Source organism: Alligator mississippiensis, chromosome 2 (genome assembly GCF_030867095.1).
Source record: "Alligator mississippiensis isolate rAllMis1 chromosome 2, rAllMis1, whole genome shotgun sequence".
Taxonomy (NCBI): domain Eukaryota; kingdom Metazoa; phylum Chordata; order Crocodylia; family Alligatoridae; genus Alligator; species Alligator mississippiensis.
The window spans coordinates 156340453-156364543 of NC_081825.1; the positions used below are offsets into that span (position 1 = coordinate 156340453).

The 24091-nt window shown below is 45.5% G+C and overlaps 1 protein-coding gene across 4 annotated transcripts in view; it reads left to right on the forward strand.

Annotated features, from left to right (window-relative positions):
• The first annotated feature begins 4070 nt into the window (after nt 1–4070).
• Nucleotides 4071–24091, forward strand: part of SMARCAD1 (SWI/SNF-related, matrix-associated actin-dependent regulator of chromatin, subfamily a, containing DEAD/H box 1) — an 81012-nt gene continuing 60991 nt past the window's right edge. For 3 of the 4 annotated variants that reach the window (XM_006265264.4, XM_059722326.1, XM_019488083.2), the window contains exons 1-3: nt 4074–4269; nt 4480–4741; nt 20711–20885. In XM_006265264.4, the coding sequence (XP_006265326.2) occupies nt 4531–4741; nt 20711–20885 (386 nt within the window). In that variant the 5' untranslated portion in view covers nt 4074–4269; nt 4480–4530. Of the gene's footprint in view, nt 4270–4479; nt 4742–20710; nt 20886–24091 lie in introns of all 4 variants that reach the window. The other variant, XM_059722327.1, reaches the window with a different exon arrangement.

Consider the following 24091-nt stretch of genomic DNA (forward strand, 5'->3'; position numbering starts at 1 on the left):
TTCTGCAGCTGGATTCCAAATTAAAGGAGTAGCTGTGGCTAAATTGCCTGAATTTTCTAGGCTACAGGAGCAATTATCTGTCTTTTTAGGTACCTGGGGCAGTTAGTCAATGCTGACATTCTCAAAACCACCACTTAATTGCATTTAACTCTGTAAGCTCCTAAATTTTCACCAGCTGTCATGCAAAAATATTTGAGAACATGTGGCGCTCGGAAGAGGTTCCTGAAGATTGGAAGAAGGCCAATGTAGTGCCCATCTTCATGAAAGGGAGAAAGGAAGATCCAGGGAACTACAGGCCAATCGGTTTGACCTCAATCCCTGGTAAGATATTGGAAAAAATCATCAAAGAAACCATTAACAACAGGCTAACAGAATGCAACTTTCTGAGAAATAGCCAACATGGCTTCATTGTGGGTAGGTCTTGCTTGACCAACCTCATTTCCTTCTATGACCAGATGACTCATCATCTGGACAAGGGAGAAGTTGATATAATTTTTTGGGGACTTTATAAAAGCCTTTGACTTGGTCTCCCATGAAGTCCTCATGGTAAAACTAGGGAACTGTGGCCTCGACAACTTTACGAGGCTGGGGAACTGGCTCCGTGGTCAGATGCAGAGAGTGAGAGTTGATGAAACTGTGTCAACATGATGCATGGTAACCAGTGGCATCTCCCAGGGCTCTGTACTTGGACCAGTACTCTTTAATATATTTATAAACAATCTGAATTTAGGTATCAGAAGTGGATTGGCTAAATTCACTGATGACACCAAATTATGGGGAAGTGTGGTCACACTAGAGGATAGGCTGGAGATTCAGCCTGACCTGGATAAGCTTGCAAGGTGAGTGGATCAAAACCTGATGACATTCCATACAGAGAAATGCAACATGCTCCACCTTGAGGGGGTGGAAAAATCCACATCATACTTACAGGCTTGGCAATGCCACTTTGGCATTGCCACTTGGCAATGCTCACTAGCACCACAACTGAAAGAGACCTGGGGGCCATGATTGACCACAGGATAAACATGAGCCACCAATGCGATGCCGCAGTTAGCAAAACAAACAAAACCCTACTGATGTATCTCAAGCAAGATCCAGGCAGCCATCCTCCTGCTTTACTTGGCCCTGGTGAGGCTGCAACTGGAATACTGTATCCAGTTCTGGGCTCTGCATTTTAGAAAGGATGTGGAGAAGCTTGCGAGAGTCCAGAGGAGAGCCACACACATGATTAGAGGACAAAAGAACAGGCCTTATGAGGAGAGGCTGAGAGGCATGGGACTCTTCAGCCTGGAGAAGTTAAGGCTTGGGGGGATGTGGTGGCTGCCTATTCTAATATTATAAAAGCCTTAATCTGTCTGTCTGTCCATAACACTTTATTTGCGCTCTGATTGGCTGACAAACCCACTGTGGTGGAGAGGGGGGCACCGGGCCTGAACCCCAAGCTGCGGAAGGGAAGTGGCAAGCAGGCCCAGACGGGGAGGGGCACGGGGCTCCATTTCCACCTGCTTTCCCCCCCCCCCAAGCATTCTTGATGGGCAATTGGCTAGTAAGTATATAAGGGGTACATCAGGGACTGGGAGAACATCTGTTCACCAGGGCACCCCAAGGTCTAATGGTCAGAAACTCCAGGAAAACCAGTGGTGATGCGTAGGGGGTGCACGGGGGTGTACGTGCACGCCCTGAGAGTGCTGATGCACCCCTGACTGGCTGTGCTCGCTGCTTAGGCGATGGACGGGGGGGGGGCAGGGGCTGGTGGGAGTGGCCACAGCCACTCCCAGAAGCGGCTACAGCAATCAGCTGTCGTGGGATCGGTTACAGGGGTCCCCCCAGGCAGCAAGATTGGCTGCAGGGGGACCCCCCCCAGTGGGGAGGACTGGTCACAGGGGGGCATGTGCCCCCCCTGACTAAGGCAGCACCAGTTGCCCATGGGGAAAACCATTTTTGGGTGGGACATAAGAAAAAGCTTCTATACTGTCCATGTCCCCAGAGCCTGGAATAGACTCCCTACAGAAGTAGTGGAAGCACCTACTCTGGACACTTTCAAGAAATACTTGGATGCTATCTTGCTGGGATCATTTGACCCCAGCTGACTTCTTGCCCCTTAGGCAGGGGGCTGGACCCAATGATCTAGCGAGGTCCCTTCCTTTCAATAAAAAAGCTGCATAAGTGCTAATACCATGCCAAGGGTACAAAACTGTTCAGAGTCCTAGCTCAAGCCTAAGCCATGGAAGTCACAGTACAAAATTTTTCAAAGTAGGTATTTTCCCACTTATCTTGCTAGTGAAGTAGTGTTTACTCTTTCGGCCCTCAAGGGCCAGATGCTGTTGGGGGCTGATGCCTAGATAGGACCCTGTACCACCACCTCAGCACAGCTTGGTGTACTGAATCAAGTCCAACACCCTCTTGGCCCCGTGTGCACTATCTAGCATGCAGGGCCATGCTCTCTGGCCTGCAGGGTTCCCCACAAGTCCAGAAATCTGGCAGCAGGAGCAGCAATGAATACTGTGCTAATGAAAACCTAGAACTGTAGGCCCAAGCTGAATACAACCCAATACAGAGAACCTGAATTCTGACATTCCCCATCTTTGAGTACAGTACTTGATTTTGAAATCCTGATACAATGCTCCTTTAACACACTGGGGAGGTGCTTACACAGTCTGTACTGTCAGTATTAGGAGCTGTGAGAGGCTTAAGCATGGCCAGCGAAGACAGAATCTTTGGAGATTTTAGCTGTCAAACTCTAGCAAATGTCTCTTGCAAATGTGTGAACGGCAATCTTTTCAAAGGTCTTGTAACTTTGCCCCAATTTGATGGAGTGTCACAGGGACAGCAAGACACAATCTGAAGACTCCCCATCCCTCAACCAAATCCCACATCCTTTTTGTTAAGAATGAAGTTGTCAGAGCTTTCCAAAGAAAAGGTTGCTGCACTTTTAACACTGATAAACAAATTCATTCTCTTGCCTTGTTCCCAAAAGTGTGGCGGGGGAATCAAGAACACCTCCCCCTCCCCCCCCCCCCGACTTAATTATATGCCTAGCATGGGAAGTTTCATCCTACACTGATTAAAAAAAAAAGGAAGAACTATAAGCAACTGAAAAGAGGGTCTTTAGAGGGGATTTGAAGCTGCTTTCCACATACCAAGTGAGGGTTCAGACTAGGTTCCTGGCTGTGCTGGGGTCTGTCTCATCCTTCAAAGAGGGCCAAGTTGGAGTTTCCTAACTAGAGATGAGGGGTCAGTGCTTAGAGTCTACAGAAGGAAACACCTCCCTGGCCAGAGGAGGCCTTGATACACGTGCAGGACAGGTGCTGGAGCCTGTGCATTTGCTCTGTGTTTCATTCCTGCCCATTTTAGATGAGGGCGTTTCACTGTGATGGGTTCTGAAGGTGCCTGCCTGGTCTTGCATATTTCTCCCAGGACAGCGCGCAAACACAGGGGTAAGGACACAAAAACCAGTATAGGCAATCAGAAGCCAGTTCAAATCTGTAACACAACACAAGTTCAGTGCACCCAAAGAACCCAGTCTGCCTGTGTCCTTAGCCCAACACAGCTACAATCGGCACCCCTGTGCACATAAACCGCTTTCAAAATGGCCAAGACCAGTTTAAGACAAACCGGGATGGACCGACTATCAGATTTAACTGATTTGGGTTAAATCGGTTGACTGAACTTCTGTCCCAGATCCAATAGACTCGCCCTGTGCCTGAAGAAGAGTGTTTGTACCCCAAAGCTTGCAAAGAACCATTTTCCCACCGTGTAGTTAGTCTAAGAAAAGAGACCGCATCTACAGCACAGCCTGAGTTTCAAAGCCTCCCTCTCCCCCGCAGTCCCGCCAAGAGCCGCCACACTGCCTGTCCTTAGTGCTTCGTGCTGTCAACTGTGAGGTGTGCGCAGGGCGCAGCCCACCCGCAGGCGCAGCGCCTCGGCCCCGAGCACACGAGGTAGGCCGAGCGACGTCACGCGGCACACAAGCCCCGCCTCCATCCTCCGTGACATTGGAGAGGGCCGAGCCGCGCGCGCAGCCGGTTCCGGCCCGGCGCTGCTGTGAGGTCATCGCTGGGCGCCAGCTGCGCCGCCGCCGCCGCCGCCGCGTTCGCTTCGGGGAGGGCAGCTGGGCCCCGCCGCTGCCGGTAGCCCCGGCTCCGGCGCCGCCGCTACTGTGGGGCGTCTCAGGCCGGCGGAGCCGCTGCGGGATTAGCCGTCGCCGCCTCCCGCCCGCCTGCTGCAGCTGCCGCTGCCGAGCCACGTGCCGCTGCCAGTGCCCAGCAGGTGCGTGCGGGGGTTGCGCGTCCCCGCGACCGCCCCCCCCCCGGCCTGGGACCCGGCCGGGCTGAGCGGGCCCTGGCTCCGCTCTGTGAGGCCCTGCCCGCCCTCCTTCCCTTCCTCTTCCTTACAGCAGGCGGGCAGCCGCTGGCTCGGTCTGTCCCCAGAGTGCACTAACAAGGTCGGGCCTGCTTGTCTTCTCTTTCTGGCCCACAGACGCCGCACCCGTACCCCCACGGGTGGCAGGAAGGGAAGCAGGCAACCATCATGAGTCAGTTTAATCTGGACCGCTTTCGCTTTGAGAAGAGGAGCCAGGTAGGGGAGCAGGAAAACCTGCCCTCTCCCCTACCCGCTGCTCGGCCCCCAGCTGCTTCAGACACTGCAGCAAGTAACGGTGGCGGTGGGGAGGAGGATAATGAGGTGACCGATGACAGCAGCAGGCCGGATACGCCAGCCTCAGATGTGACAGAGAAAACAGGTGAGTCAGGAGTGTTTCCTCGCATGCCAGCACACGGTAATCCTGGATTTGGAAAAGTAAAAGCACCTTCTCTGTTTCCATCTTTTCTTCAGAATTTTCCCTTCTCTGAGGAATACAAAAATAATATCCAACTCTGCTGTAACGTTAGCTTACCTAAAAGTCAGCAGAGAGTAAATCAGGACACATGCTGTCAGGCCAGAACCATCCGAGAGCCAGAGGCTACTCATCTGCCGAATAAGCTACCTGAGAAAAGTAGGCTAACCCAGAGTCTCAGCAGTCATCAAAAGGCCTCATGTCTCCCCTTCCCCTGCCTATGATAATTCAAATGACTTATTTTTTAAATTATATTAATGCTCCAAAGAGAGCCTCTTAGCACCACCAAAGAACAGCAGACATTGGCATTATGTATCTCAAGCTTTTCTGGGGACTACTAGGTTACTGTAGGGATGATAGTATTATGTGAAATCTTAAAATACATGGAAAACATTTCCTTTCTGCTTAGGCCCCAGTTCTGCAGCTCGGGGCTGCTGACACTTATTGCAGGATTGGGGCATGGGACTTCTGGCACAGTTGAGCAGTCCGATTAAAATGTACTACTTTATTCTCTCTTTTTGCACTTATACGGTTTCACTAAGGGTCAAGAGAGTAGGTTCCAACCGCATCTGATAACCTAGACAAACTTAAATCTTTCCTTTGTCATGTAATTTTTCTGTTTAGTACCTGCTGTTAGAAATGGTGAGGGGAAGTACCTGTCAGAGATTTGTTAATAGAAGTCTTAAATGTTGGGAGCTAGTCAGTTTTGGAGCTGCTATTAGCATAGGATTGATAGTGGGTGAGCTGGAATAATTCTGCACTTATTCATTATTATATTTGGCTAGGAAGAGTGAGGCGGAATTTGATAATCGTCTTCAAGTACTTGAAGAGCAATTACAGCAAGGATGGAATTGAGCTTTTCTTCGAGTCCCTATGGGGCAGGACTAGGAACAATGGCTTCAAGGAAATGAAATTTAGGTTGAAGGTTAGGAGGAACTTTCTGACTTAAGAGGGTGGTCAGGCACTGGAACAGACTGCCTAGAGAAGTTGTGGAATCTGCCTCCCTCAGCAGTTTTCAGGAGCAGATTGGCCAGACATTTGGGATGGCTTTGGAATTATCCTGCTTTGAGCAGGGGGATGGGCTAGAAGGCCTTGTGAAGTCCCTTCCAGTCCTACTTTCCTGTCATCCTAAGCGTGTATTCTTTTTTTATCTTATGGTAAGAGTCATGTTGTAGATGTGATGGTCCAGAAAGTATGCGAAAGGCAAGGAATTCTTAAGATGTGATATCTGTATTGGACCAACTACATAGTTGGGATATAGTTAGACAGGCTTATTTAATAGATTTCATAGACATTAGGGCTGGAAGGAACCTCAAGATCATCAGGTACAGCCCTCTGCCCAAGGGGCAGGAAGTCAGCTAGAGTCAAAGGATTTAAGCAAGATAAGCATCCAAATGTTTCTTAAATGTGTCCAGAGTAGCTGCTTGCATCACCTCTGGGGGGAATCTGTTCCAGGTCTTGGGGTCTCACAGTAAAGAAGCTTTTCCTTATGTCCAACTCTTACAGGAGTTTGTGACCATTGGACCTTAGTGTCCCTTGGGGTGCCCTGGTGAACAGGTGTTCCCCCAAATCCTGATGCACACTCCTTGTGTACTTACAGGCTGCCACCAAGTCACCCCTGAGCCTATGCTTCTCCAGGCTGAAGAGTCCCATAGTGCACAGCCTTTCTTCATAAGGCCTGTTCTTCTGCCCTTTGATCATGCGCATGGCTCTCCTCTGGACTCTTTCAAGCTTCTCCATGTCCTCCCTGAATTGTGGAGCCTAGAATTGGATGCAGTACTCCAGCTGCAGCCTCACCAAGTCCAAGTACAGCAGGAGGATGGCATCCTGGGTCTTGCTCGAGATGCATCCGTAGATGCAAGCCAGAGTTTTGTTCGCTTTGCCAGCTGTGGTATTGCATTGGTGGCTCGTGTTCATCTTGTGGTCAATCATGACCCCCAAATCTCCTTCGGTCATGGTGCTAGCGAGTGTAGCGTTGCTGAGCCTATAAGTGTGATGTGGGGTTTTTTTGCTCAGGTCAGGAAAGATGTCTTGCATTTGAAAGCTTGTCTAACTATAGCCCAACTACGTAGTTGGTCCAATAGATTGTATTGTCCTAAGAAATCCTTGCCTATCCTTTTTCAGGCCATTAAATGGAGCATACTGCAATTGTATTTAACAATTGTCTATGTAAGAGTAGGGCCAGATTCTCCTCCTCTGGTTAGGCCTAATTGGGCTTTGGTGCCTATCTGTGATCTTAATGCAAAAAAAAAGAATGCTTTCTGTTTTTCATACTTTAATCTTAAGGTTAAGATAACATGTTATAAATTTAAACACATTTTGGGTTGGTTTGTTTTGTTTTGTTTTTTTCAAGGATTTGAGCTTATTGGAATAGGATCACAGTTATGTGCTTGAGTCCACTGTTCCATCCAAGAGGTAAAGTAGGCTGTGGCTCTGCTATCTTGGTGTGAGTCTAAATGGCATGGGGGAAATGGGATAAAAAGGAGGCGATATTTTAATATGTTTGGAAATGACTTGCTCTTGTGCTGGTTCTCTCTTTCTCAGTCATCTTTTCCTTAATGATTGACAGTTTCATTATTTGGGCAGAATGGCAGGTACTAGTGTGGGTGGAGAGAGGAGGCTAAGGAGGGTGGAGTTTCTTGGGTAGAATCATCTCTACCTTAAAAAAAAATCAGGACAGCATCTTTAAATTGGGCTCGGTTAACAGAAAGCCACTGAAAGAATAATTTATTGTGGATTTTTAGGGATTCTTATTGGTAAGCAGGAACTTTCTCATGGCATTGGGCTTTGGATAGCAGCAGCTGAGCCCAAATGTTACAGAAATACAGGTCGTTACGGCCATGTTGGAGTCAAATGGCTATTGTCTTTTTAAACAAACCTAAATGAAAGTTTGTGTGCAAACAGCTTATGTTTATTACTAGCACTCTTGATAGCTTCATAAATTTGCTAAATCCAGGGAGAGTATTGAAGAGTTCTATTCTTCTGTAAGAGTTTTATTTTATAACTGTAAATCTGGTTGATGGCAGGAAAATGATGAATTAAGATGTTAATGATATAAGGCTTGCAGTAACTTTGATGTGGAAATTACAATGTGAAATTGTACACTAAATTAAATGCATATATATATATTGCTGTTTATGAAATGGTGTGTGGTAGTGATTCCACACATGAATGTTAAGTCTTAAACTGAATACAAACTCAATTTTTTTTTTTTTTTTTTTTTTTTACAGCAGTTGCTCCCAACCTGTCTGAAACTTAATTAATCAAAGCAATTTAAATCACCTGGATCTTAAATACAGTTGTCTTATTTAAATTTGGCTGAAGCTTTATAAAGCTAAAATGAAAAATTGTGCTGTTGTCCTGCTTTATGCGGCAAATCACCCTACAGGATATATTATTACTGGCCCCAGCCTGGCCAACAGTTGTGGTTTGAGATGTCCTTTTGGCTGGCAGTTGAGCCACACAAGTCTTTTAGACTTGCTTGCCCAGAGAGGAGAAAAGATACTGGATCTCCCTGCATGGATGACTAGCTCTCTGATTTGTAACAGAGAAGTCTTGACTAAGTGGACTTGGATTTTATCCTGTTGTAACTCAAGATCTTTTTCCCCTTATGAGATCTCCATACTGGTTATACTAGGCCACCTGCTAGAGCTGAATCATGGTGACTTTTCACTCAGCCCAGGTGCCCCTGTTGCCATTAAGGCCTACTTTCATCTGGTATAAGGTTGGTCAGTCATCTCCCATCCAGCAGTCATGAAATTCCTGAAAAACCTAAACAATCTGAAAGATCCTGTTTAAACCTAGTTCTTCCATCCCAGGTGGGACTGCAGTGTGAACCCATAGCAGCATAATTCATATGTCTGAAGATGGCTTTCTTGATGGCTTTTACCTTGGCAAGAAGAGCATTGAGAAGCAAGTATTGATGAGTTTCCCACTAGCCCAGCTTTTTTAACCATTGTCTCAGTGAACAGATCAATCTGCTGGTGTTTTTTGTCACAGTTTACTCTTTGAAACTTGTGGCATAATTACATGCACTTGATTGGAAAAGGAACCCTGTCTTCCTGACTTACTTCCATAAGAGCTACTTCACAGTTAGGGCGGCTAGGATCTGGAACCAACTTCCAAGGGAAGTGGTGCTAGCTCCTACCCTGGGGGTCTTTAAGAAGAGGCTTGATGCCTACCTGACTGCAGTCATTTGAGCCCAGCTTTCCTCCTGCCCAAGCAGGGGGTCAGACCTGAAGATCTACAAGGTCCCTTCCGACCCTGCTTCTATGATTCTATGACTGCATAGGGCTGGCTTTCAGGAAGAAAAAAACCCAACCCTCTACTTTGTTTACTTAAACAAAACAACTGAAGGTGCATTGATTTTTGACACACTTTCCAGTTGAAGGTGGATAGAAACTAGCTGTTTCGTCAAATTCAAAGGGTAGTAGTCAATGGCTTGATGTCTAGTTGGCTGTCAGTATCCAGTGGTGTGCCCCAGGTGTCTATCTTGGGGCCAGTTTTATTCAATATCTTTATCAGTGATCTGGAAAATGGGATGGAGTGCACTCTCTGCAAGTTTGCAGATGACACTAAGTTGGGTGGGGGAATAGATATGCTGGAGGGTAGGGCTAGGATTTGGAGAGAACTTGACAAATTTTAAGATTGGACCCAAAGAAATCTCATGAAGTTCAATAAGGACAAGTGCAAAGTCTTGCATTAGGATGGAAGAATCCCCTGCACCGCTACAGCCTGGGGACTGACTGGCTAAGCAGCAGTTGTGCAGAGAAGGACCTAGACGTTACAGTGGACAATAACTGGATATGAGTCAGCAGTGTGCTCTTGCTGCCAAAAAGGCTAACAGCATACTGGGCTGCATTAGTAGGAGTGTCACCAGCAGATTGAGGGAAGTAATTATTCCACTCTATTCTGCACTGGTGAGGCCACATCTGGAGTCCTGCGTCTAGTTTTGGGCCCCCCACTATAGAAAGGATGTCGACAAGTTGGAGAGAGTCCAGTGGAGAGCAACGAAAATGGTTCAGGGGCTGGGGACTTGTGAGGAGAGGCTGAGGGAATTGGGTTTATTGAGTCTGCAGAAGAAAAGACTGAGGGGGAGACTTGATAGAAGCCTCTAACTACCTTAAGGGTGGTTCCAAAGAGGATGGAACTAGACTGTTCTCAGTTGTGACAGATGACAGAATGAGGAGCAGTGGTCTCAAAATGCAGCAAGGGAGGTTTAGATTGGATACTAGGAAAAACGTTCTCGCTAGGAGGGTTGTGAAGTACTGAAACAGGTTACCTTGAGAGGTGGTGGAATCTCATCCTTGGAGGTTTTTAATGTTACACAAATTGCCAGTTGTTCAAATCATGAGCAAGACCTTATGAGGGAGGCTAAAGCAAGATGCCACGTTTATTCATTAAGCACTTGGCAAACACCGCCCCCCATTCACGCACGGATCATCTTAGTGGCCAGCCAAGTTGATCACAAGTAGGAGCCAGGCTCCTGCCAATCCATCTCATCAGACGAACCACTGCTCCAGGATGTCATGCAGAACAAGACCCAAAATCAATACATCATGCCCCATCATTTATAGCCTTTTCAGTTCACCCAGTCCTCTGGGCTTTTGCTATGTTATTGCTGTATTCTTCCTTGAAGGTCGAATGCCATTTTTCTCTCTCTGTTCTGGGGCGGATTCTTCTTGTCTTGGTCTTGTATCTGTCTGCATTCTTCAGCCAGTCGCTAGCTGACGTATTCCTTTTCTACAGACACAGTCTCACCCATTCTCTCACACATACACCATACAAAGGTCAAGCGCTTATGTCAAGCTACAGAGCAATACAAAATGGAGTTTCTTAAGGCAATGCAAAACTCAAGAAAATACATAAGATTAAAAGCAATAGGCAAAACGTCTATTTGTATAACATTAAGGCCCATCTTGACAAAGCCCTGGCTTGAACGTGATCTAGTTAAGGATGGTCCTGCTTTGAGCAGGGGGTTGGACTTGATGTCCTAAGGTCCCTTCCAACCCTAATGTTCTATGATTCTATGAATATCTGACTTGTATTCTGCTGTAAGGCTGGTCATTTTATTATGCCTTCAGTAGTTGGTGCTCATTCCAGTATAGTCGGAGTAACTTCAGTGGTTTCTTGAAGCAAGCTCTCCATACCTGATGTCTGCAAGGTATTCATGAGTATCTATATATGCACTTTAGAATGCACTACATGCTTATACCAGCAGTGATGCTACATTTGGCAAACAGGTCCCTGTTTATGTTCTAGAACTCCAAGCCTGCTTCCAGGTGAAATAGGTAGTGCTTTGGGATTGCTGACAACTGGAAAGTTATTTCATAGATTTCATAGACATTATAGCTGGAAGGGACCTCGGAATATCATCGAGTCCAGCCCCCCACCCAAAGGGCAGGAACTCGGCTGGGGTCATAGGATCCCAGCAAGATAAGCATCCAATTTACTCATGAAGGTGTTCAATGTAGGTGTTTGAATCACCTCTGATGGCAGGCTGTTCCAGACCTTGGGGGCTCGGACAGTAAAGAAATTCTTCCTTATGTCCAGCCTGAAACGGTCTTGCAGTAGTTTATAACCGTTTGACCTCGTCATCCCTTGGGGCATCCTAGTAAACAAATGTTCCCCCAGATACTGGTGGTAACCCCCCTGATAAATGTATGGTGGCCATCAGATCACCGCTGAGCCTGTGCTTTTTCAGGCTAAAGAGCCCCATGGCTCTCAGCCTGTTGTCATAAGGTCTGTTTTCCTGACCTCTGATCATGCATGTGGCTCTTCTCTGGACTCTCAAGCTTTTCCACATCCTTTTTGAATTGTGGAGCCCAAAACTGGATGTAGTACTCCAGCTGCGGCCTCACCAAGGCTGAGTACAAGGGGAAAATGACGTCCCAGGATTTGCTTGAGAAACATCTATGGATGCAAGCCAGCCTTTTGGTCACTTTACTAGCAGTAGCATCGCGTTGCAGGCTCATGTTCATCTTGTGGTCAGTGATGACTCCCAAGTCTTTCTTCCATAGTGCTAGCCAGCATAGTACTGCTGAGCCTATAAGGATGCTGCAGGTTTTTCCTCCCAAGGTGGAGAACCTTGCATTTTTTGGTGTTAAACACCATCAGGTTCTCATCCACCCATTTGCTGAGCCTGTCCAGGTCAGCCTGGATTGCCCCCCTGTCTTCTGGTGTGGATGCTTTGCCCCAAAGTTTGGTGTCATTGGCGAATTTGGCCAGTCCGCTTCTGACTCCAATGTCCACATCATTAATGAAGATGTTGAACAATATGGGTCCAAGGACAGAGCCTTGGGGGACCCCACTGGTCACAGGACACCATGATGAGTGACTTCCGTCAATTACTACCCTCTGGGTCTGACCATGGAGCCAATTTCCCAGCCAGTGGATCGTGGTGGACCCAAGGCCACAATTGGCCAGTTTTGCCAAGAGATGATCATGGGATACCAGATCGAAGGCTTTTTTGAAGTCAAGATATATGACATCAATCTCTTCTCCCTTGTCCAGGTGATAGATCACCTGGTTGTAGAACGAAGTGAGATTGGTCAAGCAAGGCCTATCCGCAACAAACCCATGCTGGCTATCCCTCAGAATGTTGGCATTGGCCAACGTAGACATTAGGGCTGGAAGGCATTAAGGATGGCCTCTTTTAATAAACTTTTCTAAGATCTTTCCCGGGTTAGAAGTCAGGCTGATGGGCCTATAGTTTGCCGGATCCACTTTTCTCCCTTTCTTGAAGATAGGCATCACATTGGCCTTCTTCCAGTCTTCGGGCACTACACTAGAGCGCCAGGAGTTTTCAAAGATCTGTGCTAGAGGCTGGGCTATGATGCTTGCCAGCTCCTTGAGTACCCTGGGGTGTGATTGTCAGGGCCGGCTGACTTGAAGGTATCCAGCCTCTCAAGGTGTTCCTTCATGAGGTCAGCTTCGATGAAGAGCAGGGGGATCTCCCTCACCCGGACCTCCCTGTTCCATAGTGGGCATGGGCGTCCCATGGGACTGATGAAAGACCAATGCAAAGTACCCATTAATAGGTTGGCTTTTTCCTGAGCGTCAGTTGTCCCCATCTGGTTTAGCAGGCTCCAATGTTGCTCTTGCTTTTCCTCCGGCTCCCCACGTATCTGAAAAAGGACTTTTTTATTGTCCTTGATACTCAGAGCTAGTTGGAGTTCAGTTGCAGCTTTGGCTTTCCTGGTTGGGTCCCTGCAGGACCGGACCAGTGCAGAATATTCCTCCTTGGAGGTGAATCCCATCCTTTGTAGGCCTTTCTTTTTAGCCTCAGGAGATCTGCTAGATCCCTGGAGAACCACGGGGGCTGCTGTGCCCTCTTGCTGCCTTTCCTCCAAGATGGAATAGAATTAGCTTGTACATTGAGGATCGCTCCCTTGAGGAGCAGTGCTCTTCCTGAACTCCCCTCCGCCTGCGGTTGTGGTCCCTTAGGGCCTCACTGACAAGCCTCCTGAACTTGTCAAAGTTGGCTTTCCTGAAGTCAAGGACTTCAGTGTTGCTGACTGACTTGCCAGCTTTTCAGTGGATGGTGAAGGTGATCAGCTCGTGGTCACTGTTACCCAGCTTCCCATCAATCACTAGGTCACCAATTAGGTCATTCCTAGTAGCCAATACCAGGTCGAGCAGCACTTTACCTCTTGTTGGCCTGTAGCCAGGTAGAGGTCATCCATGCACGATAGGAAGCTTTACGACTGCTCGGATTTTGCTGAGTGATCTTCCCATGAGATGTCTGGGTAATTGAAGTCGCCCATTACCACCATGGTCCTGGAGCATGCGGCCTCGGCCAGTTCCTGGGCAAACTCCTGGTCAAGCTCTTGACTTTGGGTGGGAGGTCTGTAGTAGACTCCCACCGTTGTGTCCCCTGTGCCGTGTTCCCCACAGATTTTAACACAGAGGGTCTCCAGTCGTCCACCCTGGTCACCAACATCAGCTTGCAGGGATGTGTAGCTTTCCTTAACATAGAGGGATGCACCCCCGCCCCTTTTATCTACTCGATTCCTCCTGTACAGGGTATAGCCATCTATACCTGTGGTCCAGTCATGGGTGGAGTCCCACCAGGTCTCCGTTATCCCCATGACGTCGTAATTATTTGCGTTAAGCACGAGGACGAGTTCCTCCTGCTTATTCCCCAAGCTCCTAGCATTTGTGTACAGGCAGGCAAGAGTCCCCTTGGGGGGCTCTTGCCTTGCCCACAGATTGTACCAGGGCTGGGGCAGGGGTCAGCTCTCTTAAGTGCCTTGGCCTGTTGGCTTTGCAGGGGTTGTTCAGCGGGCCAGCAGTGGCGGTACTCCCCCCAGCAGGCTTAATTTAATGCCTGATGGAGCAGGTCAGCCAGCCTGGCTGAGAAGAGCCTTCTCCCCAGCGGAGAGAGGTGAAGGCCATCTCCTTCCAGTTGAGAGAGGCAGCAAGCTGCTGGGAAGATCAAAGAGAACACCTGTGCCCCCAGACCCTTTAGCCCTGCTCCCAAATCCCTATAGCGCCTCATTGCACATGGGAAAGCACTTGAATAAGGAAGAAATCACTTCCCAGTAATGAAAGTTTTTGAGGTGTATTCTTAAAATCGTAGAAATTAGGGGCTGGAAGCGTCGTACTGGTGGCTCACGTTCATCCTGTAATCAACCATAACCTTGAGGTCCCTTTCATCCATTTTGCTGGCCAGGATATCGCCTTCTAACCTATATTCATGTCACTGGTTGCTTCTCCCCAGATGAAGCACTCTGCATTTATCCTTATTGAACTACATCTGGTTTTGCTCCACCCATCTTTCCAGCTTCTGCTTGGATCCCCATCCTGTTCCCTAGCATGACCACTTTTCCCCATAACTTTGTTTCATCCGCAGACTTTGTCAGCATGCTTTACACGTTCTCATCTAAATCATTGATAAAGTTGTTGAACAGCGCATATGCGCTTTCTACGTCCTAACCTACTTTTCCTCTTTATTTGGGTCCTTGTTATCTCATTATTCTTAACAGGTTGAAACTATTTAGTAGAGGTGTACTGATACATTGGTCCCATATTGGATCAGCATCAATATAAAGAAAATTAACAGTATTGGCAATTGGTGGGTTTTTTTGCTGATGTGGCCAATTAATGTTGCCAATAAATGCCCCATGCATGTGTGCAGCTCCTGTGCAGCATGCAGGCAGCTAAGAGCACAGCCCAGCAGTGTGGAGATCAGCTGAGTCCAGCTGGTAAGTCTGTTGAGGGTGGGAGGGGGCACAGATCAAGGCCCCATTGGTGAGGGAAGCAGTGGGGCTGGGGCAGAGACAGGCGCTGCACAGCTAGGAAAGGTGCAGGTTGGAGCCACACGTAGCTTGTATGGGGGGTGTGGAGAAGGGGTGATGGCTCCTGCCACTACATGCACCCTAGGAGGGCATGGGGGATATGTGCCCCCGATCTGCTTGCACGGTGAGGGCAGGCTGCTGCTGTGTACTGGGGGCAGGTCTGCATTGGGCTATTCCTGGTGGAGAGGACTGGGCTGTGTAGTAGTGGCATTGGGAGGGGGGCTACAGCAAATTTTGGGGTGGTTGCAGCCCCTTCCCCCATAGCCCTCCTTCCAGCACCGCCCTCCCCAAGTGCAGCCCAGCCCCCCACCAGGAAGAGCCTGGTGCAGCCCTGGCCCGAGCCTGCAGCAGCTGCCCACCCTCACCCCATGCATAGGTCAAGGGCACACGCTGCCCATGTCCTCCCGGGGTGCATGCAGCAGCGGGAGGCCCCCCACATCCCCAGATGAGTCGCTCATAGCTCCGTCCTGTGCTCCACCCAGCCCTGGCTGTGCAGAGCCTGCTCCAGCCCCACTCCCTCCCTCATCATGAGGGCCTCGATCTGCCTTCCCCACGCCCCTTCCTTTTCCCCCCATGGCCTTCCCCCACAACAGACTTTACCAGCTGGACGCCACTCTCCATGCTGCCTGGCTGTATATCATATCGGTATCGGCCTATATGGCTTGCTAAAAATGAGCCATTGGTACCTGCTCAAAAAATCTCTTATCAGTGCACCCCTACTGTTTAGGCTTTCAGCACCTTTACAAAAATAAGTTTACAATAATTTTGTTTAGTTTGTTTTCCGACTATTAGAAGCTAAAGTTAAGCCTTTGAAAATGATTGTGTTAAGTGACTTAACAGAAATTCTTAACTGGTTGGAATTTAGTTTTCAAGGTGGGTGTTAGCTTCCAGGAAAGAGGTGGAATACAGCTTTTCTTTTTAAGAAAACTTCTGTAAAAAACATCCCAGAGTAGCTAATAGTTTGTGGTTGGTCACTTGAGATGTGAAAGACATTTGTACATGTTCTTGCTTTGCCTTATGTGGACTCAATCTTCCACATTCTCTGTGCGTTGTTAACCATGGATTTGTTGGATGTTCTGTGATTGGTGTCATGTTGCTGGGATTGCTGAGCTCTATACATGTTTGTAGTCCAGTAGAACGCTCACCTGGCTGTCTTAAGCCCTTTGACAGTGGGAAAGGCTTGAAAACTAGAACACGCAAAGCAGCGTTTCTGATGGATTTAGTAATTTAGCATTTTGCTTGGGTTTGCTCAGTCAGTGATTTTTGTGTTAAGAGAAGGGCAGGTGCTAAGTTCAGTGTGTACATTTACAAAGTATCTAGCATGTGAGATCCCTGACTGGGCCATCTTGATGTTTCTAGAATATAAACTGTAGTATGTAACAGTCTTGTGAGTGTTTAAAAGTTGTTCTGTTAGTCTATAGTTAATTATTTGAACGTGAGCTCTTTAAGAAATGTTTTGAAATCTCTAGCACAGCGGTTTTCATCCTGTGATGGGATCCATAGAACTGTCTAACTAACGCGTCTGCAAAAGATAACTGATCAATCAAAAGTATGTGAATACTTTGGTAGGCAAGGTTCTTTGGTTAGATAGATGTGATATCTTTTATTAGACCAACTGAGTAGTTGTGGGGGGGGGGAAAGTTCTGTGAATACCTTAAAAATTCGCTTAACACACACTTAAAATTCAAAGAGTTTGGCACCGCCATTTGAAATCTCTTGGGGTTCCACAAATAACAAAAGGTTGAAAACCACTGCTTTAACAGTCCTCAAGCATTTCTCCCAGGAATGTTGTGATGAATGTATTTTTAAAGTACGAACATACTTCAAACTGAAGTTCAACACATCCTGTATCTTACCTGGTACTTGGGTATTTTTTGATAAATAATTATAGACAATGTTTCTGTTAGTATGCATAAATAGCGGTTTTGTCCTTAACTTGTACTTCTGAGGAGATGGTCACAAGAGGTCTCTCCTCTTGGCACCTTGTTTTTTATGACAGGCAAAACGTAGTTGTCAGTTTCTGTTGGCTTATGACTAAGTGAAGAGCTTTTGAGAGTTACCGTTAGCCTGAGACAAACTTGTAAGCCTTCCAACTACAGGTTACCTAACAGCAGCTGCTTTAAATCACCTCTATTCCTTTAATCATGACAAGCTGCCTGGAATAATTAACTGTTGATGTAGTAATAGCTATTTAAATTACTATAACTTGTTCTAAATATCTGGGAAGGACCTCTTTTGTTATGGATATATAATGCACTTGTTCCTGTTGCGAGGTTTTATAAGTGGGATTGGTGGCGATGTAGAAAGAATTCCCTTTACAAGGGATATAGACCTCCTTTCCATTTGACTTCAAGATTTCTAAAAACAGGAATGATATCACCTTTAATTCTTTTAAGAAGGTATTTTACATAAGGCATTCAGAACAGTAACCATCCCTTTAACATCCCAGGTGTGTTTTCTCTACATTGGGTAGTTTCGAAAGAAATGTTACTGAATGAACAAATAAAATTCTACCTTGTCTTCGGTTGCTTTAAAACTACCATATTTAATCAAGCATAAGATGATCCAGAATATAGAGCAAACCCTCCAATAATTAGATACTATATATTGGAAAGTTTATAATTTTTTAAAATAATTTTCCAAGTATAGAATCTAATTATTGAAGGTTTCCCTTGAATTTGTCCCACTCCCACTGATATAGCAGGAAAAATAAACCTGAGGGGGAGGGGGTTCAGGTAGCTCTGTTGTCCTCTACCCCCTTACCCCTCCCCACCCCCTCTTTTACATGCAAGTGAGGGGCAAATTTGAAAAACACTGACCTTGAAATACAGGTATTTTTATTCATTTGCATATAGGAAATGATTACAGATATCCAGAAACTTGGTTTATCCAGAATGAATGCATTTTATCTTTTTTGAAACTGCTGCAAGTTTTAGCACAGGTACTCCATAAACACACTTTTAAGCAACAGTTTTGTACGTCCTTACATATAGCACAAACTATGTATGATATTAGTTCAAAGCCAAAAGGCTCATGATTTGTTATGCAGTTCATTGGGCTGGGCCCAAGCAGAGTCAACCGTTTCAAGCCACGATGACCCCACTGCTCAGCACTGTGCAGTATATGCGAGTAGTCCAGAGACTACCCCCCTGCCCCCGCACCAAGGATCCATGTGCTAATTATCCCTCCCTTCCCCACACTGCCCTTCCTCCATTCGTGACTGGAACTGGGTGTTCTGGTCAAGTCCTGAGATCCTACAACATTTTATATGCAGATGAGGTGCACAGCAACCTGGTCCACCTCATGAAGCATTGGGCCACACTAATCACATGTGACAAGCTGAGACACGGGTCAGCAGGGATTCTGGGTAAACTGTTTGAGGCCTCGTTTGGTGATGTTTTTCAGACGCTTAAAGCTGGTGAAGAAATGGAAATCATTGGAAATTACAAAGAAAGGCACAGCTCAGTTGTGGATGTGAAGTCAAGAGAGAGACCAAATGTATTCAGTGTAGTGGTTCACCATGGCTTGAAAGGAGTTGGTGCTGAGGGGAACGGAGTGCGATGGGCATTATCATGGAAAAATCATAGACTCATAGAAATTGAGGGCTGGAAGGGACCTTGAAAGACCAGAGAGTCCAACCCACTATCATATACCTTGTTCAGATGGGCTGCACAAACCTATGCTTGTGATTGTGCAAACTTGCTGATGGAAACAGATGTGGGTCACATGTTTCAGTTATGCTCACTGTTGGCTGCATATAATCAACTTCATAGTTGATTTTCATTACTGAACACATGCTGTTTTTGGAACCAGTTTAAGGATAGGCAATGTATTTAGCGAGGGTTTTTTGTACGTGAATATAAAGTATGGGGAGTTTCCCCCCATGCTGGGGGCGAAGCCTCCAAAGCCTCCTTCGGTATTCAAGAAAATTTGGTATTTTTGTTACGTAGCCCAAGGAGTTGTTGTTACCAAAACTGGCATATCTAGATGTCAGGGATATGCTGTAGGAAATAGTATGATATCTACTGTGGTAGCACAGGAGAAGGCTTCTCTTTCCTGATTTTCTTCCTTTATAGACTACTCTAGTTCAGGCTTTTTCTCTCCATGTCCAGCCATTGAAAACATTAACTGCCATTCCCAGCTGCAGGTCACATTTTGGTTTTGTTTTGGCTTTGCTAAAGGGACATCATTGAAATCATCTTGATGACTGCTTTCTACGCAAACCTGTTAAAAATGTTTAATGGCATGCCTTGGGGTTCTTCTCTATACTCCTCTGTATAGGCAGTCCTCGACTTACAACGTTTCAAGTTACAACATTTCACACTTGAAGCGTTTTATAAATTGACACCCTGTTTCACCTTTATGACGTCAGCTTCAACTTTACAACGCTTGATCCAACCTGATGCAACACCAGCAAACAACCTATGTTTTTTGGTTCCCAGGGCTTGTTGGGTACATTGTATGGGGCTGTGGATGAGTAAGAGTGGGGACACAGCTGCTTGTTAGAAAGGTAGCTTTAATGAACAAGAAGTACAAAGGAGCTCATTGATGTTTAAAAGTGCCAACAAAAAAGAAAGGGACAGTAGAGTGCTGATCGTATACCAGAGTGCCAGTTGCAGCAGTGCTGGAGAGGTGAGGAGCAGTGAAGACTGGAACTGCTGGAGGATCAACTAGATTTGGGTCATAGAATAGTTAGAGCCACACACAACACTGAACTGGCTCACAATGAACCACTTCAGAATAATACTTGATTTTCCAGGTGTACACTCTTGAACAGTTCTAGCCATTCTATATATCTGTTTGTTTTGGGTTCAAACTGCATATAAACTGGATTGCTTCATGTGTAGCCATACCCACACCACTTAATTGTCATTATGATGTTGAGTCTAGTTCAAAGTAATTATCCATGTGACGTAACCTGGAATCGTAAATCAGAGAAAATCAAAGTTCAGGTTAGTGGGGTATTTTAGCTTAAATACTTTGTCATTCTAGTGTCAGGACTTGATCAAGTGCAATATGAACTTGAATTGTTCATTTCAACAAAAAGGCTGAAGTTTTTGAAATCATGTTCATTTAAATCTGAGTGGTATTCTAATACAGGAATCGGAACTGGTGGTAGAGGTGATTTATCTTTTATTAGATCAACTAGATCTTTACAAAAAAAAATCTTTATTTGCAAGCTTTTGGCCACAAGCACCATTCTTCAGGCATACAAGTAAAGATCTTTTTTCCTATGCCTGAAGAACCCAAATAAAGACTTTTTTTTGCAAAGATTTAGTTGGTCTAATAAAAGATATCGCCTCTACCATGAGTTCCGATTCCTTTTACCTAATACGACTACAATCTGGATACCATTCTAATATAGGATTTGTGTCAAGGAGAACAGAGAAATCTCTCTTGCTAAAACCTGATGCATGGATTTTTATGTAAAGATGTGAGCTTTATTTTTATTTTTTAATTTTCACTTTTTTTTTTAACTGAGAGATTGTGACTTCTGTGTTGATGTTTAATCTTAATAAGTGCATTTGAATTTATATTTCGTATTTGTTCTTCCTCTCTCTTTCCATGGCTTATGCAGAAGATTCAAGTGTCTCAGAAACCCCAGAAGTAGAAAAGACAACAAAGCTCTCACATTTCAAAAATCGCAGAAATTTACAATACATTGACGTATCCTCTGACAGTGAAGATCAGGAATCACAAAATTGCTCTACTACAAAATACAATAATGTTCTTCAGAGGGATGTTATTGTGATGTAAGTATTCAGAATTCCAGTCTTGTGTAATATTCATACACAGTTGTGAGCCTATGATTTTTATATGGCTATTTAAGATGTTCATTTCATGTTTGCTGTCTAAATACCATGGTGTTTTTAATGTCTTCCACTGATGTTGGGTTTTCAGCTCAAAAAGCTTCAGCTTTTAAAAGAGTTGTTGTCTTTTTTGTGTACTACGTGGTTCGCTGGAGAAATCCCAGAATACCTGGGTTTTGAGAATTCTGGTAAGTGCCATTTTGATAAATATTCAGTGATTTCAAATACCACCAAATGGAAGGGACAAACATATTTTGATTTTTTTTTTTTTTTTTAAAGGTTAGCTGAAATAATTTGTATGTTAGCTTTTACTTTAGTTTGCTTCCTTTCATTCTGTTTTTAGTGAAAGGAATCACTTTCTTCTGTAGTGCAGAAGTGGTGACCAAATCAATTTATATTACTTCTTTATTATAACTTTTCAGTCTTCAAAACTGTATGATCCTTCTCAGTTTCTCTGACCTTAAGGGAGCACAATTCATAGGAAGAGAGGTATTACTTCAACATATAGGGCACTTCTACATGTGCTCTGGGGGTGGAAGGTGCTTTAATTAGAGCGTCTCCTTGACCTGCTCTAAAGTGCTGCAGTGTCTCATGTACCAGTATCCCTGCGCTTCAAAATGACAGTGAGGGAGCTTGAACTAAAGCTTGTCAAACAAGCTTTAGTTCAAGTACCCCCGCCACCATTTTGAAGTGTGAGGATGCTGATACATGTGACGCGGGAGGCTGCTGGAACACAGTAATTGCCCTGCTCCAGCTGACTCAGTTAATAAAGTCTGTTCTGACATTCTGTAATTACAGCGTGTGGGAGCAGCCTCCAGCACGTCTATAGCCGTACCCATAATGTCCAATATACTAGACACCCATAATATCTAATATACTTTACAAGGTAAAAAGTTCTCCACGCAAGTACTTTTTTTTTTTTTTTTTTTTAATGGCTCAATTTTCAGAAACTGTCGAGGTAAGCAGAGTGGGACCTTTTTCTGCTTTCCATCACATTTGCTTTTCTCTCTTATCAACTGTGGTAATGAAAACAGTGTTACCAGATTTGCCCATTACTTTGGGGTGTGCTCATTTAAGGGATATGTTTCTAGGGTCTTGGTAATTCTGTCAGTGTGCTGCTTATGTTACTTGTGTTTCTATACGGAGCTGTACATCTCCCTTTTGCAAATCTTCACCCCCAATGGAGCTATCTTGCAGGACTCAGTTTCAATGGGGCTGGGTTCCTCCAGTCACCAAATCAGTCATAGACACAAACACACACGTTAATGTGACACACCTGACCCGGCCGGGTTGATCAGCATGGACAGGCTGACACCCTCATATGCCAAGAATCAGTTCATCAGAGAAACAATAAACTGCAGTTGGACACAAGCACACAGGTAAACAGAATCCCTCTGAATCAGTCTGGGTGTCCAGCTGACACCCTCATGGGCCAGCATTCAGTTCATAAGGGCACGTCTGAGTCAAACTGGGTCAATCAGCCTGTACAAGCTGATCCCCTTATGTGTTTCAAACAGGGCACGTCCCAATCTTTGGCCTCTTGATGAGCAGACCCCACAGTATTTTTGGGCTTCACAGGGATCTTTAGCTTAAGTAAAAGAAGCGTTGCTGCAGAGCATGTGAGGAAGGAGAAGTAGAAAAGGAAAAATATACCCAGTTACTACCAGTTTGACTATAAAAGTTTTTTATTGCTAAGTATATGAAATATATAATGGTACTAATAGTAATAGGCATGCAAAAGAAAAACAAACACAAACAATTACAATACTACCTAAGTGTTTGGCGAAACTTAGCTCAAGCTTAACTGATACAGTTCAGGTTCAGAAATTTATGCTTAGAGAGAAAAGAGAGAGAGAGCGAGCACTAGGATCTCACCAGTCCAAAGTACTCAGGTTGCAAAGCTGACAGGTAAAGTTCATAGCACAATCCTTGAAGGGAGATGATATGTTTCCTCCAGACTCTCGAGAAGAGCAGTGGAGTATCAGAGAGATTTTTCTTCTTGAAGCATACGCAAACTGCTGCTTTTTTACAGATTTTTATACCCTCAGTCCAGCTTCTTCAAAGCATTCTCAATAGTGTAAATCATTGTCTTTTCTCTTGACAAGGGGTTATCTGGTTTGGAACATCTCAAGAAACTGATTGATACTCAGGAAATGCATATGGTTAGGGAGTAACCAGATACTTGGGAGCCAGCTTGAAATTCCTATGGATAGCAAATATACTGATGGGATATCTCATGGTTTCTTCAGAAAACATAGATAGCTTGCAGCATCAGGGTTTTGGATTTTTACTTGTTGTGAACAAGTCTCAGCTTAGCATGACTTTTCCAGATCTTGCTGTAGTCTTTTAACAGACTTAAGGCAATTATTGGAGTGTTTATAACCTTTGGGCAGGAGGACTTCCACCAGTTGTCCCGGGAAAAGTATGACAACACTTGTGGTCAGGGCTCCAACAGGCTGGATGCTGTGATGAACCCCTTTACCATTGTTCAAATGTTGCCCATACCCCCTCTAACTCGGTCTCTTTGCCTCAGCATTCCCTAACCCGGCAACTGAGTTTTAGCCAATCAAGTTTAAATAGACCTCCCATAGTGGGACCGGGGAATGTACGGCCCGAGATGCCTATTAAACTTTACTTCTGCTTAGAGGTGTGTTGTGGAGGCGGGGGGGGGGGGAGTCTTTTGTAAATCCAGATTAGAACTGGTGTGATAAATGCTGAGCTGGGTATGTGTCAATATGGGCTGATTAGCATTTGGAGCACAGATTACCCATCATGCAATGCTCCCCTGCTTCTCTGGTTCCAGAATTCACTGCAGTCTCTGCTTCGGGCTTTCTGTTCTCCATCTCCCATGTAAATGAATGGTCATCTGGTTCCATCTCAGATGCAAATGAGACCTAGGGCAGTTGTTTCACTCTTGTCACCCTTATCTGGAGGGTCTTAGGTGTGTCTCTCACTGCATCTTAATCAGTTTTGTTTAGGTGGGGGGGAAGGGAGGGGGAATTCTTTGCGAGTCAGACAGACTGCGTCCTGTGCAAGTTTTCTCCAAGAACACAGAGCTGAGATGTAACAACAGAAGCTTGAAAAAAACTTATGAAGGGTGTTTTTCTGCCAGTTGTTGGGAACTGGAGTAGCATAGAATTCAGAACAGG